Here is a 14,031-nt window from a genome sequence, read left to right on the forward strand (position 1 = left end):
TCACCAAGAACTGGGAGGTGGACGTGGCGGCCCAGCTGGGCGAATATCTGGAGGAGGTGAGGGCGGCCGGGGGAGGCGCTGAGCGGGCGGGGCGCCGGGCCGGGGGCTCCGGGCGGTCTGCCCCCTCCGGGCCGGTGCATCCGGCGCTCTGGCCGCGCTGGGCCTCGGGCTTGGTGTTTTTTCCCGGCGCCGTCCCCGCCCCCATCGCTGCGAGGGGAGCCTGTCATGACAGGTCGCTCGCTACCCGTGAGCGGGCTCCGCGATCGATGGAGTAGGTGGGACCGGCATTGGTTCCGATGCAATGGGGTGTGTGTGCACGTTGGGTGTGTGAGACCTCTGGGCCAGGATGTGAGAATTCCCTTCTGTTTTAAAATTTACTTTTAACGGTAACTGACATGCAGTGTTGTCTTAGTGCCCGGAGTGCCGCAGCGCCAGGAGCTGTCTGCTCTGTTTCCGCCCTTGACTTTCGCTTTCACGTTTTGGGCTGCTCTCGTCTTGATCGGTAACGACCTCCATCCCGTCAAACCCCGGGCGCACGGGAAGGGCCGTCCGTGCGGCTCTGCAGCACCTGTTGGGTTGACCACGCCCTCCTTCTTGAAACAGGTTTTGTTGTCTCCTGTTTGTCCGATTTCAGTGCCCGCTTTTTCTTTCCTCCCCAACCTTCAGTGCCTAGCGCCGCAGGTGCGTCCTGGGCCATCTCCTCACTCGTTTCCCCTCCACATTCTCATTTATTCCCAGGATCTCACATGTCACCTGGGACGCCGGGTAGGTGGCTTGGGGCGGGGACCCTCTAGGGCTTAGCGTGGACCTGTTGCAGTGTGACTGTCGGGTAAGCCACCCAAAAGGTTTGGGCATTGATGGGAGGTCCCACCTGGGAGCGTGCATTTGGGAGTCATTCGAAGGAGATATATTAAATGTGCAAATCCCAGTCTTCCTGATGTTGACGAATGGCACCACTCTTCCACGGAAGGTGAGAGCTAAGAGCTCATCTAGTGAAACCCCACCCTCCACATCCAGCCCCCCACGAAGCCTGTGTGATCCCACCAGCATTCCGCTTGAATCCCTCTCTCCTTTTTCTGTGGTCCAGGCCACCATCGGGCTCAGATTCATTCAAAACCTTCCTCCCTTCCTTCCTGGGCCCCCCACTGCTGCTTTGGCCCGTCCAATCCATGCCCCACCCAGCAGCAAGTGTGACTCTACACCTTAGGGGAGGCCGGAGCACTGCCCTGCCCAGCACCCCTCCGTGGCTTTCCATTGCTCTCAGGGTAAAACCCAGCTTCCTCCTCTGAATCTTCGCCTTCGTCCTGCTTTTATTCTTAGCCTTCACTTGGTTCTTCACCTGCAAGACCTGAGTTCATTCTTATTTTCTGTTCCTGCTGGGCTGCGTTCTTCACCCCGTGTGGCTGTGTGTGTTTTGTTTTTTTATGACTAATTACTTAGCACCCTTCATGTCTCCGTTTAAATGTGAGCTGACTATCCCATCTGAAATGGTTCTCCCGATCATAGTGCTTTAGAATGTTTGTCACACTCTGGCCAGTGTGCCAAGTGGTTAGAGAATTGACCCATGCACGGAAGGGTCTTGGGTTCGATTCCCAGTCAAGGGCACATACCTGGGTTGCAGGTTCGATCCCCAGCCCTGTTTGGGGAACGTTTGGGAGGCAACCAGTCGATGTGTCTCTCTCATATCAATGTTTCTCTCCCTCCCTCTCCCTCCCTCCCTTCCAATCTTTCACAAAAAAAAAAAATCTCCCAGTTGGCGTGGCTCAGTGGTTGAGCGTAAACCTATGAACCAGGAGGTTACAGTTCAATTCCTGGCCAGGGCATATGACCAGGATGCAGGGCTCGATCCCCAGTGTGGGGTGTGCAGGAGGTAGCTGATCAGTGATTTTCATAATTGATGTTTCTATCTCTCTCCCTTTCCCTTCCTCTCTGAAATCAATAATAATTTAAAAAAATCAATGGAAAAAATATCTTCAGGTGAGGATTAATGAAAAATAAAGAAGTGGAATGCGTATCATGAGCTATTAACTTCTTTATGGTCTATTGCCACCCTAAAATGTAAACTCTTCAAGGGCAGGGACCATGTTTATGCTCTTTTCCTTTTGCTTAACAGAATGCCCAGCACTTACTAGGTGCAGAATAAACGCTTGTTAAATGAACACTTGATATGCCAGTGGACCTCTGCGTGGACACACTCTGCTGAGGAAATGCGGAGAGCTGTGCTGGGTCGGGTGACTGGGTTCAGGTTTCCAGCAGGGTACTTGGAGATGCCTGATGAATCTGCCTCCTGCTCGCGGCTGCTCTTCAAACCTTCTCTGCCCTGCCCCTCCCCTTGCTCCCACGTCCTGACTCTAGTTTTGTGGTGTTTCTTTTTCCACACAGCTACCAGAATGTTCTTTTTTCTTTTTAGACAGATTTCATTATGTAGCTGTTTTCTTTCATCCACTTATTTATTTGTTGTTGTTGAGTGTCTGTTGCAGGGGTGGGGGACGCTTTTTCTGCCAAGGGCCATTTGGATGTTGATAGCACCATTCGCCAGGGCCATACAAAATCATCACCTTAAACATTAGCCTGTGCTGTTTGGTCAAACATTTAATTAACTCAGCCCTCGGCCAGACCCAATGATGAGGCCCAAGGGCTGGACTTTCCACACCCTGGTCCATTGTATGCTAAGGACCTATTAAATCTTGAGGAAATAGTCCCCACCGCACTCTGTGGGAGCTGGGTCCTAGGTGTAAACACAGGAGTTGGAGTGAGCCTCACACATTTGGCACTTGCTCAGCCTCCCCGTTTCGTGTGCTTTATACATACGAACTCACTTAACCCTCCCGGGAGCCCTGCCCGTGCAGGTGCTGGTGTTAGTTCCCCAAAGAGGTTAGATGACTGCACCACGTCCCAGCTGTCGCCCTCCTCACCACTGTGGGCGCCTTTGTACAGTCACAGACGGGAGAGCGGTTTGAAAGAAAGGTCGAGGGTTCTATGGAGAGTTTGACGGGGGACCTCACTTTGGGATGAGGAGTTGCTTAGTCATAGTGAGCTGAAGAAAGACCCAGGTTCAGGGAACAGTGTTCGAGGTTCTGAGCTGGGAAGTAGGCCGTGTGAGTCCTGTGCAGCCAGCAGGGAGGGCGGGCCACTGGAGAGGGAAGCCGGTCAGCGTGGAGGGCTCTGCTTAGGATCTTGGGGTTTTCCCTAAGAGTGGGTACAGCGACGTAGTCTAACTGATGTCTTCAGACAAGCCCTGGCTGATGTGTGAGAGGAGACTGGAGGGAAGGGCTGGAAGAACGGGGTCACCGTGGACAGGAACCGACAGGCCAGGGTGGAGCTGGGAGCTGGGCATGGGGGGAAGTGGGGAGGTGAGAACAGGGTGGGAGGTAAGGCCCTGGGATGCCGGGTAGGTGGTTTGGGGAGGGGACTCTAGGGCTTAGTGTGGACCTGTTTCAGTGTGACTGTCGGGAAAGCCACCCAAAAGGTTTGGGCATAGACGGGAGGTCCCACCTGGGAGTCGTTAGAAGGAGAATGGAGAGTGAGGTTCTGGGAGTGGGGGCCCAGCTGGGGGGAGTGTCACCGAAGAGAAGGGCCACCTTTGCTGCTCAGCGTCTGGGTGGCCCTGCCGCCCTCTCCACGTGCCCTTTCTTCGGGCACAACGTCTGTTCGCTCTGTCCTGCTCCTGCTTCCTCTCCTCCCCGCCGACCTGAACAACTTGCTCCCTCTTTCCGTCCGGAGTGAGGAGCAGCCGCCCTGCGCTGGTGGAGTCCTCCCAGCCCCCCTTCTTGGCACCACCACAGGCCTAATATCTTCCTCACCCCCCCGCACGCCCTACGCTTTGGATATGATCATCTAAGACTCGTTTTCCTAAGTATATGCACCCTGTCAGCAAACTGCCTTTGTGTGGCGGCTGCTCTTCCTGAAAAGCCATTTCCTTCATCTGGGAAAGTGAACCACAAAGCGTGTTCGGCTTAGCTGACGCCACCACTTAGTTCATCGAGCATTTATTGGGCACCGGCATCAAGCGCTGCTCTAGAGGCTGGAATTGCCCTGATGCGGCTTGCTGTGCACGGAGGGAGGAGAGACTCGGGCGTGGCCAGACCTCCCTCAGGTGGCAGGAAGCCGAGGGAGACTGCAGAAGCGTTTGGGCCAGGCTGGGGTGGGCGTTCCTGGCACAGAGCTGGACAGGCATGTAAGGGCTTCGAAGAGCTGTTGGTGGGGACTGCAGGAGGGGCCAGGCTGGGGGGAGTCTCGATGGAGATACCTGCTAGGCAGCTACAAACGCACCTGAACTTAGGAGAGGGCGCTGCTCTGCACAGGTGTGGGAGCTGTTGGCATGTGGTTGATAGGAGCTGGGGTTCAGGGGTCATAGAAGAAGGAGGAGGACTCACTGGGAAGTGTTTCCTGAGTTTTCTGCTCAAAGGATTGGTGTTTCGTCTCTGTCTTCCCCACCCCTGAAGGCCCCTTCCTCTCTCGGGGTGCGGGGTCTTCCTGCCGGTCTGTCTGAGTCAGCCCTGACTTGGATGGAGCACCTTCAGGGAGCTGCGTGCAGCACTGGCTGTGTGGTTGGGGTCTCCCTCTTCCAAATACTAGGCTCAGAGGTCACAGGAAGTGGGGGAGAGCACAGAGACCCTCCCAAAACAGCAGACAAGTGAGCCCCAAGCGAAGCCAGAGCCGTCAGTCTGAGGGGCCAGGGGTGGGGCGGTGGGTGGGCGCTCCTGCGGGAGGGGCACAGGCTCGGCTTCCCACAGAACCGGTTTTGTGTCTTGCAGCTGGACCAGATCTGCATTTCTTTTGATGAAGGCAAAACCACAATGAACTTTGTGGAGGCAGCGCTGCTGATCCAGGGCTCCGCCTGTGTCTACAGTAAGAAGGTGGGCATCCCTGGCCACGGGCCTGGGTGTTTCAGGGGCTGGCAGGACCAAGGTCCTGTGTGCTGCGGGGCAGGTGGCAGGCTCACTCTGTCTCAGACCTGCCTTGCCAGCCCCGTCTCCTTCCCGGATTCCTCGCCATCTCAACACTGAACAAGAGCTTGGATTTAAACTTGCAGGGCCTGCTTCTAAACACCCTACAACGTCCAGGAGAGCCCCACGCTGCAGAGAATCATCCAGCCCGCATGTGTGCTCCCCAGGCTGAGAGTGTGCTGTAGAGAGAGGGAACGCAGAAGGGAGGGAGCCCCGTGGGAACCAGTGTTCAGGGTGTGTCCTCAAGGGGAAAGTCAGAGATGGTGATCGCGAAAATGTCTTGGCCAGGAAGTCAGAGCAGTAGACAATGTCCAGAGGGAAGAAAAATGGCCAAAAATGTTGAGTTCAGTGAATTGGACCCATACACTAAAGATTTCCAAGTACCTTCTGGGTGTGCAGGTCACGGGGACTTAGTGAGAGGAGGGCTGGACCACTGGCGGAAGGAAATAGAGGCACGAGAAAGTGCTCCAGGTCAGTGTGGACGTCTCTTGAGAAATTTTATTGAAAAGGGGAGGAAAGAGACGAGGTAGTAACTAAAGCGCGGTTGTTAACCGAGGCCACTATCCCAGCCGTTACCAGTGGCTGGGCCTTACCCAGACTGAATGCACTGGAACGGGGGAGTGGTGCAGGCACCAGGATTTCTTAAAACATTCTCTCTGACAGTGGGGATTGGGAACCATGGTGCTAACCCGTAGAAGGGCAGCTGGGGAAGTGGTGGCGGAGGAAGGGGGGAGGGAGGAGGGAGGAGAATAGACGAACAGAATACCAGAAGAAGTGAGAGTGGGTCAGGGATGGCTATGCCTCATCCCTGGAGACTGGAGGGACATGTAAACATGGATGCAGAGAAGTTGGACGCAGGCATTTGGGGAGTTGATGCCGAAGGCCCTGATTTCTGTAACGGAGGCTCTAAGTTAGGTACTGAGAGTCAGCTACTGGATAGGACATTTGGAGAGTGAAATTTGGCAAGCGCAAAACAAAAGGTGAATGGAAAGCGTGGTCTAATAGAGATGGAATTTACCTGCTGTTCCAGGGCACCTCCCCAGGGGCTTAGGGTCCCCGGGGCTGGGCTGGAGGTGGGGGCGGCAAGTGGGCCATGGTGCTGATCCAGTGTTGGGAGTTTAGGGGTGGGAGGTAGGAGTTAGAAGAGCTGTGAGGAGCTGAGTTCCAGGGTCCACAGCAGACAGAAGGGATAGGAATCTGCTGTGGTTGGCTGGCACGGGGTGTGTGGATGTGCCTCTGGGCACTGCAGAGCTTTAAGACAGTCTCAGATTTTATTGATTTTGTCCTAGATAATCCCATTGAACCAAGTTCCTTTTTCCTGTGTTTATCCTAAGAAGGAATGTCTGCAACTGACTTGGAAGGCACCAGTACAAGGGGACTGATAGGCAGGTAGATGGGCAGATCCGTGGTGAGGCAGGAACGGAGGTGTCGCCTGCAGTGAAGCCGAGGGGTGGGGCTCGGGCTCTGGAGTCGGCCCAGCGGGCTTTGGGAATGGTCTGGATCTGTGGTCAGGTGGGGACCTCTGTCTGCAGGTGGCTCCTGACCCCTTCAACTGTGACTAGCATGGCTAAGGAAGTTGAATCTTGAGTTTTATTAACTGTTAATTCATATAAGTTGCTATAGCCACATGTGGCTGGTGGCTGCTGTATTCGATAGCACAGCACTAGGCTCACAGGCGCCGAGAGCCAGCGCTGCCTGGGCCCAGCACTGCGCCAGGTCACTGTGTTTCTGAGTCTGAGTTTACTCTCTCTCTCTAATGTTTTAATTTTAATTTTGTTTTGAGAGCACATTTATTAAAGCTGGAGGCAGTGGAACAAGGAAGGGCTTAGGACAGAAGCAGCAACAGGAGAGCCAAGGTGGGGCTGCTGTGGCCGCTGAGGAGCAAAAAGTCACAGTGAAGGAGGTGGCCTGGGGGGCTGCTGTCAGCTCACTGGCGGCCAGAGAAAGGGGGCCTTGGAGACGGGTGTGGGTGAGCCCGGGAAGAGCTGCCGCTGCTGCCCGCTGCTGCCCTGGCGGCAAGCCCCGTGGGGTCTGAGGATTTAGGAGAGGCATGCGTGTGGGGGAGGGAGCAGGAGGGAGGGTGCGCCCTGGGTTTATTCTCCGATAAAGTAAGGGTGGTAGTGGCACCCTATTCAGACAGGTTACGTGAGATGAAGCGTGAAGCAAGGTTCTGTGTGTGTGGCACACACTTAGGAAAGTTAATGTTTGTTATTCCTAATAAGTGGGGTCTCTTGCTCACGACGGTGTCAGTGTCCAGGGCATGAGAGAAAAGGCCCCCCCAGCAGAGGGTTCGCCCAGAGCTGTGGTCGGCAAACTCATTAGTCAACAGAGCCAAATATCAACGGCACTTCAAAATACACTCGCCCAGGCCGAAAACCGACTTCTTCTGCGCATGGGCCACGAAGTTTCAGTCACACTGTATGTGTGCGCCCGCACGTGGAATTTTGTGGAAGAGCCACACTCAAGGGGCCAAAGAGCCGCATGTGGCTCGCGCAGCATGCGCGCCCCCTGGTGGTGCGTTCTGGTCAGCATCTCCAAATCCCCACCCTCACCCTAAGGGTGGGGCCCCTTGGGTTGTGGCTGAGTGGTGTCAGGTGCCAGAGACTGGTGGAGGCAGGAGGTGGGAGGTGGGCGTTTGCCACGGGAGGGAATGGACCACGCAGGCAGGTGTGCACAGAGCGCATGGCGGATGCACAGCCTTGAGGGTGGGGGAGGGGCTCATGAGGCTGTCAGAGCAGTTCTGTCACTGGGGAAGTGCTCCTGATGGCCACACTGGCAGGACTTGTGCCGGAGGTTTGGGCGGGGGACAGCCGGCTTCTCTGTGCACGATGTCTGCCCTCACCTCCTGCTTCCGGCCTCCAGGTTGAATACCTCTACTCGCTGGTCTACCAGGCCCTCGATTTCATCTCTGGCAAGAGGTGAGTCCTGGAGGCGCGAGCCAGGAGGTGGAGGCCCGTGTGCCCTGCGTGTGGCTGGGGAGGCCCCTGCAGCCTCCGAGCTCCCATGCGTTGCTTCTCTCCCAGGAGGGCCAGGCAGCTCGCGGCGCAGGAAGACGGGGCCAGCAGGGACGCCAGCTCCAGGGCCTCCCAGCGGGTGGAGGATGAGGTAGGTTTCCTGGGTGCCTGGCTGCTGCCCGCTGGGTGCCTGCTGAGTGCTGCTGCTGAGCTCACTGTCTCCTCACAGTTCCTGTCGCTGGACGACCTGCCTGACACCCGTGCTAACGTGGACCTGAGGAATGAGCAGGGCCCCTGTGTGAGTGCCCGCCCCGTAGGTGGGGTGAGCGTAGCTGATGGGCTGCTTGTACAGTGTGGGCATCCCTTCTCGTTCCCACGCTCACCCCCTCTCGGCCCCTGTGCAGGAGGTCGCCATCGTCCCCCTCCTGCCCATGGCCCTGGTAGCCCTGGATGAGATGGACAAGAACAGCCACCCCTTGTACAGGTTCGGGCCGGGCCTGGGCCTGGTGGGGGAGGGCGGCTGCTGGGGATGGTCTCCTCAGAGGCTGTGTTTTTGCCAGCACAGCTGTCAGGGGGAGGTCCTGGCCAGTCGGAAGGATTTTAGGATGAACACGTGCACCCCTCACCCCCGAGGAGCCTTCATGTTGGAGCCAGTGGGCTTGTCCCCCAGGGAGACTCTGCTGCCCAGGACGGGTGAGGGCGTGGGTGTGGGCCTAGGTGTGGGTCTGGGGCTCCTTACTGGACATCCTCCCTCCCCAGCCACCTGCCCCACAGGCCGGCCTGCTGGAGCTGGTCCCTCTGCTGCCCCGTCTGCCCACAGCTGCTCAGTGCAGGGCCCTGCTCTCCCTCCCCAGCCCTGGCTCTTGAGTCCCTGGGAGACTTGGGGGGAGGCGGGGGCTGGGCTGACCTGTCTCACGCCATCTCTCTCAGCTGGATGCGCTGAGGAGCAGCCAATGGAAGTCTCTATGATCAGGAGTCCGGTCCCTGTGCCCGGCATCTCCCAGGAGTCAGGTGAGAAGAGGTCATGCGGGTGGACCGACTAGTGGGGGTGGGGACAGGACTCTGCTCAACGGACGCAGCCTGCTCACCCCTCTCTGCCTGTGCTGGGGAGGCATGGGAGCCATGAGACCTTGGAGCTGCCCTTGTGCCCAGGCCTCGTTCCCCACTCAGCCCGCTGCCCTGTTTGCCCATTCCTCTGGGCAGGCACAGAGGCAACATTTAGAGAGGAAAGTAGCTCAGAAGTAGAATGAAATCAACGGCACAAGCACGTCGAGTGTGAGACACCGTGCGCGTCCCTGGGTCTGATGAATGAAGAAGCCGAGACGGGGGAGGGCCGCTCGGCCCAGAGGGCAGCCCTCACCTGCTGTCTGGTCTGCGGGCTCCTCGGGGTTGACGGGTCTCTTGCTCCTCTGCCCAGGCACGTCTCCAGAAGGCCCGATGCCCGCAGGTGGGGATGAGGATGAGGATGCAGAGGGGGTGGCAGAGCTCCCTGAGGTCCCCCTGGAGCCCCAGGAGTCCAGGAGCCCACAGCAGGTGGGGCACACACTGAGGCCTGCAAAGCTTGAGTCGTCCATCGGGCAAGCCCTGGGTTTGGGCAGCCCCACGTATCCTAAACCAGCTCTTGGGCAGCGGCTTCCTTGCCCCTTGCCTCTCCCTGCAGAGCAGCTGCTGCTCCTCAGGGCTGGCTGAGCCTGTGGTGCCCCTGTAGCCACAGATGGCAGCTGGTCTCTGGAGCTGCCTCCCGAAGGCAGGCTGGCAGGAAGGGGACCTTGGAGGCCTTGGCCGTCCCCTCAGCCCCGAAGGGTGGGCTCTGTGCTCCGGCCCTAGAGCGAAGACGTCCTTTTTTCCTTACAACACGAACTTCACACAGGAAGCATGTTAGTGTTCATTTTGGCTGGTAGCTCCATGGATATTACCATGTTACTGTTTTGTTTTTCCCCGTGACCACTAGCTCACTAGTTTGTGTTCTCTGGAGTTTTCCTAGCAATGTTACTTTTAGCCCTTGAACTGTTTGAAATTCCTGCTCAAATACTCTGGTTCCTGGAGAGTATTTGTCCCCAGAGCACAGGAGGGGACATCCCTGAGGCCATTTCTTTGCAGAGCACTGCCCAGCCCAGGAGGTTTGAGCTGAGGGAGAGGCGGGAGGCCCTGGAGCCTGTGTCCCAGCTGAAGGTGAGGTGGTGGGGCCCCGACCCGACCCCACTTGCAGGGAGGGTGTGTGCCGAAGGCCTCACTACCCACATCTTCACTCCCACCTGACTGAGGCCCTTCCACCCTTGGATCCTGGATTCCGCGTGGCCAGTGTCCCCTGGCCGTCATTGCCCTCAGTGCTGGCCTTGGGGGAAGGGTATGTCCCCCACTCTCCCTGAGTCTACTTGTTCTCCGTGCTTAGGAGACCCCAGACCCCTGGCAGAGCCTGGACCCCTTCAGCTCCCTGGACTCTAAGCCCTTCAAGAAAGGTAATTGGGTGGAGGGACAGCTGTACCCACTGTCTGTGGCTGGGTTCATGGGGGTACAGGTGGTGGGTGGGGTGTGCCCTGTACCCATGGAGAGCCTGGTGGGGCTGTGCTCCCTCGTGTGATGGCTCTCAGGGGTGTTGGTGATCTTCCCCGGGGCCTGCAGTGGTGCCCGAGACACAGTCCATTTGCCCCCCAGGTAAACCCTACTCCGTGCCCGCCTGCGTGGAGGAGGTTCCGGGACAGAAGCGCAAGAGGAAGGGGGCCGCCAAGCTGCAGGACTTCCACCAGTGGTACCTGGCCACCTGTGAGTGGGTGTGTGGGACTGGGCCAGTCCAGGGCAGGAGGGGCAGGAAGGGACTTGGTCTGGCTCCTGACAACCCAGCTCTCTTGCAGATGCTGACCATGCTGATAGCAGGAGGCTCCGGAAAAAGGGCCCGTCCTTTGCAGGTGTGACTGGGGCCCTGTGTGCTCCTAAGGGATAATGGCACCATGCTCTGCCCTCCTCCCTTCCGCCTGGGGATGCCCAAGGCCCTAGGTGGTCCAGGGTGGTCTAGGCTGGATGCGGGCACCCCCTCACGAGGCTTTTATGTGTAGACATGGAGGTTCTGTACTGGAAACACGTGAGGGAGCAGCTGGAGACACTCCGGAAACTGCAGAGGAGGGAGGCAAGTACTGGCCACTGGCCTCACAGCCCCGGGTGGTGGGAGACAGCAGTGGCTCACAGATTCTCTGCACAGGCAGCTAAGCGGTGGCTGCCGAGGGCCGAGGAGGGGCTGTGGCCTGTGGAGGAGGACCGCCTGGAGGACTCCCTGGAGGAGCTGGGGGCAGCAGGTGGGTGCTCACAGGTGGCGGGAGGAAGAGGGCTCAGGACAGGCTGCCTGCTGACCTGCCTCCTGCTGGTTCCACCCCACCTCCCAGCAGATGACTTTCTGGAGCCTGAAGAATACGCAGAGCCCGACAGGGCAAAGCCTGAGGCCGCTGCAGACATGGGTAGGTCTAGGAGTGGGCTGCTGGCCAGGCCCTCATGAGGGGGCTCCTCAAGGGTGAAGGGAGGCAGGGTGTGGCCCACACCTCCACTGCCCTCCTTTCCAGAAGCAGAGGCCATGCCGGCATCCCTGAGCTACGAGGAGCTGGTCCGGAGGAACGTGGTAGGCCCTGGTGGGGGTCGGGGGGAGCCGGGTGATGGCTCTGACAGAGGCAGCAGCTCCCGTCCTCTCCTAGGAGCTCTTCATCACCACGTCTCAGAAGTTCGTTCAGGAGACGGAGCTGAGCCAGCGTGTCCGGGACTGGGAGGACAGCATCCAGCCCCTGCTCCAGGAGCAGGTAAGCGGGCTGGGCCGGCTTCTGCTCGGGCACGGAGCCCGATGCTGGCAGGGTTTGACCAGGACCCTGCTCTTCCCTCCTGCAGGAGCAGCACGTGCCCTTTGACATCCACCTGTACGGGGACCAGATGGTCTCAAGGTTCAGTCAGCTCAACCAGTGGTGTCCCTTTGCGAAGCTGGTGGCGGGCCAGCCTGCCTTCGAGGTGTGCCGCGCCATGCTGGCCTCTCTGCAACTGGTGAGTGGCCCTGGGCCTGGGAGGGGAGTGGTCCCTGGCTCTGCTGACACCCTGTCCTTACAGGCCAATGACCACACGGTAGAGATCACCCAGCAGCCAGGGCTGGAGGCGGCTGTGGACACCATGTCCCTAAGACTGCTCACACACCAGCGGGCCCACAAGCGCTTCCAGACCTACACCGCCCCCTCCATGGCTCAGCCCTGAGTGGGCAGCCCTGTCTCCCATGATGTTGGGCACACCACCTGCTCACTTCACACCTGCTTCCTGGCTGGCCCAGCCTAATAAAATGGTGTTGCCACTCCACCCATCCCTTTAAGGCTCCTGTGTAGAGAAGGTAGCTGCCCATCTCCAGCACCCAGCCCACAGCCAGGTGCCGGGCTCCTCTCGTCCGTGGCCTCCCAGGGCAGCTGGTACGGCTCAGACACACATCAGCTCCACCACACCCTTTAATGACCCAGGTCAGTGCAGGACGCTGCGGAAGGCAGCCATATGGCGCCGCACACTGTCTGCAATCTGCTCGGCCGACCTGGCCCGGCCGTAGTAGTCCGTGAAGAGGCCGTCGGGGTTGAGCAGGTAGATGGCGATGGAGTGGTCCACGATGTAGTCCTGGTCCGCGTCCTTGGGGCCGGCACTGTAGTACACACGGTAGCTGCGGCTGACCTGGGCAACCTGCTCAGCCGAGCCCGTCAGGCCCAGTAGCCGCGGATGGAAGTCCTGCACGTAGCGGGCCATGGCAGCAACATCGTCCCGCGCGGGGTCCACAGTGATGAAGACGGGCTGCACCAGGGGCAGGCCAGGCTGGGCCTCCAGCTGCCGCACCACCTGCACCAGCTTCTCCAGTTCGTCAGGGCAGATGTCGGGACAGTGAGTGAAGCCAAAGTACAACAGCACCCACTGGCCTCGGAAGTCGGCTTTGCAGCGAGCCTGGCCCTGGTGGTCCAGCAGGCTAAAGTCTCCCTGGCCCACGGAGGCCTGGCGCAGGGCCTCTGTCCGCCGCTGCTGCCGCTGCTGCTCCTTCTCTGCCCTCACGGCCAGCCAGGCCCCACCCAGCCCCGCCCCAAATAAGGCCGTGACCAGCAGCCTAGTTCGCAGCCCAGGGCCCCGGGGCTGGCCCTGCCTGCCTGTCTCTGCAGGGCCCTGCCTTGACAAGAGCCGGCACCTCACATGGAGGGCCTCGCCTCCAGGAGTCTTCAGGAGGGTGGAGGCCTTGTGCTGAGAGAGCCCGTGCTGAGCCTTGGGCAGCTGAGCCAGCAGCAGCAGCACAGGCCTGATGCTCCTGGAAGAGGGCAAACATGTCAGGAGCGAAGGTGCCTTGGCCTCCTGGGTCACCTCCCATCACTGGGGAAATGGGTCTCCACCTGGAGGACCGAGCTGTCCCAAATGGCCACCCAGTGCTCCACTGAGCTCAGAACCGTCTCACCTCTGAAGGCAGAAGCTCCAAGCTTAGGTGTCATCAGAAGTCCAGCCTGTCACTGCTGTCCTTCAGGCGAGTGCCTCGTTCTGCCTCCTCCCTCCCTGGCCCCGGCCCCGGCTCCGGCCCCGGCCCCGCAGCTCCAGACAGGGCAGCACTCACCTGTGTTTCAGCATCGGAGCCGCCTGAGATCACTCCGCGTGCACAGCTGCCTGGGTTCCTGAGCACGTGTATCTGTTTGCAATGAGCCCCTTTTCAGAAAGGAGGCCGGTGAGTCTGGCTTCAACCCTCAAAGGCAGACTCGGCAGACCACCCCTTCCCCGCCTACAGCAGAACCTGGGTCACTCCCTGGCTGGCCCACCCGCTTGGAGAAAAGGGTTCCACCTGCCACAAGTCGCACCCGCTTCACATCCGGGTTTCCGACCACTCCGGCGGCCGAGCCTTTCTACAGGGGCTCCTGGAGGGGTGTCGGCGGGGGTCTGAGGACCCCTCACCTGCTCAGCTGCTGCTGAGGGGCCTCCGAGGACTAACGGCTTGGCTTCCACCCTCCCCCCTCGATTCCTGGGCTTGGGCTCCGGGCTGGGTGACCTTGGGCGCGTCCCTTAGCCTCTGTACCCGCCTCCTTTACCAAATGGGCTCTGAGCGCTGCACGAGATGTGCCTGGCGGGCGGCGGCCCCTGCAGAGACTCCCTGAGCCCCC

General features: G+C 59.2%; 2 protein-coding genes across 3 annotated transcripts in view; one reads left to right on the forward strand and one right to left on the reverse strand.

Moving 5' to 3' along the window:
* NCAPH2 (non-SMC condensin II complex subunit H2) overlaps positions 1-12,235 on the forward strand; it is a 24,024-nt gene extending 11,789 nt beyond the window's left edge. The window contains exons 4-23 of the mRNA XM_006771088.2: positions 4-56; positions 4,758-4,859; positions 7,812-7,867; positions 7,973-8,054; positions 8,133-8,201; positions 8,308-8,387; positions 8,469-8,596; positions 8,834-8,914; positions 9,321-9,436; positions 10,004-10,075; positions 10,296-10,362; positions 10,559-10,666; positions 10,756-10,809; positions 10,957-11,027; positions 11,100-11,193; positions 11,281-11,352; positions 11,455-11,510; positions 11,584-11,685; positions 11,771-11,920; positions 11,984-12,235. Of these exons, the coding sequence (XP_006771151.2) occupies positions 4-56; positions 4,758-4,859; positions 7,812-7,867; positions 7,973-8,054; positions 8,133-8,201; positions 8,308-8,387; positions 8,469-8,596; positions 8,834-8,914; positions 9,321-9,436; positions 10,004-10,075; positions 10,296-10,362; positions 10,559-10,666; positions 10,756-10,809; positions 10,957-11,027; positions 11,100-11,193; positions 11,281-11,352; positions 11,455-11,510; positions 11,584-11,685; positions 11,771-11,920; positions 11,984-12,124 (1,754 nt within the window). The 3' untranslated portion in view covers positions 12,125-12,235. The remainder of the gene's footprint in view (positions 1-3; positions 57-4,757; positions 4,860-7,811; positions 7,868-7,972; positions 8,055-8,132; positions 8,202-8,307; positions 8,388-8,468; positions 8,597-8,833; positions 8,915-9,320; positions 9,437-10,003; positions 10,076-10,295; positions 10,363-10,558; positions 10,667-10,755; positions 10,810-10,956; positions 11,028-11,099; positions 11,194-11,280; positions 11,353-11,454; positions 11,511-11,583; positions 11,686-11,770; positions 11,921-11,983) is intronic.
* A 113-nt stretch (positions 12,236-12,348) lies between these two features.
* On the reverse strand, positions 12,349-14,025 carry LOC102764105 (protein SCO2 homolog, mitochondrial). 2 transcript variants are annotated; one of them, XM_006771087.2, is made up of 2 exons: positions 13,494-14,025; positions 12,349-13,196 (listed from the first exon to the last, which is right to left on the reverse strand). In XM_006771087.2, exons 1-2 carry the CDS (start codon positions 13,505-13,507, stop codon positions 12,380-12,382), a joined length of 831 nt encoding a protein of 276 aa, XP_006771150.1. In that variant the 5' UTR covers positions 13,508-14,025; the 3' UTR covers positions 12,349-12,379. The 2 variants fall into 2 exon arrangements, 1 of the variants encoding a protein (XP_006771150.1); XR_001515116.1 differs by having other exon boundaries at positions 13,108-13,196; positions 13,341-14,025.
* Positions 14,026-14,031: the final 6 nt, after the last annotated feature.

The sequence above is a fragment of the Myotis davidii genome, unplaced genomic scaffold, assembly GCF_000327345.1.
Source record: "Myotis davidii unplaced genomic scaffold, ASM32734v1 scaffold845, whole genome shotgun sequence".
In the NCBI taxonomy this organism is placed as follows: domain Eukaryota; kingdom Metazoa; phylum Chordata; class Mammalia; order Chiroptera; family Vespertilionidae; genus Myotis; species Myotis davidii.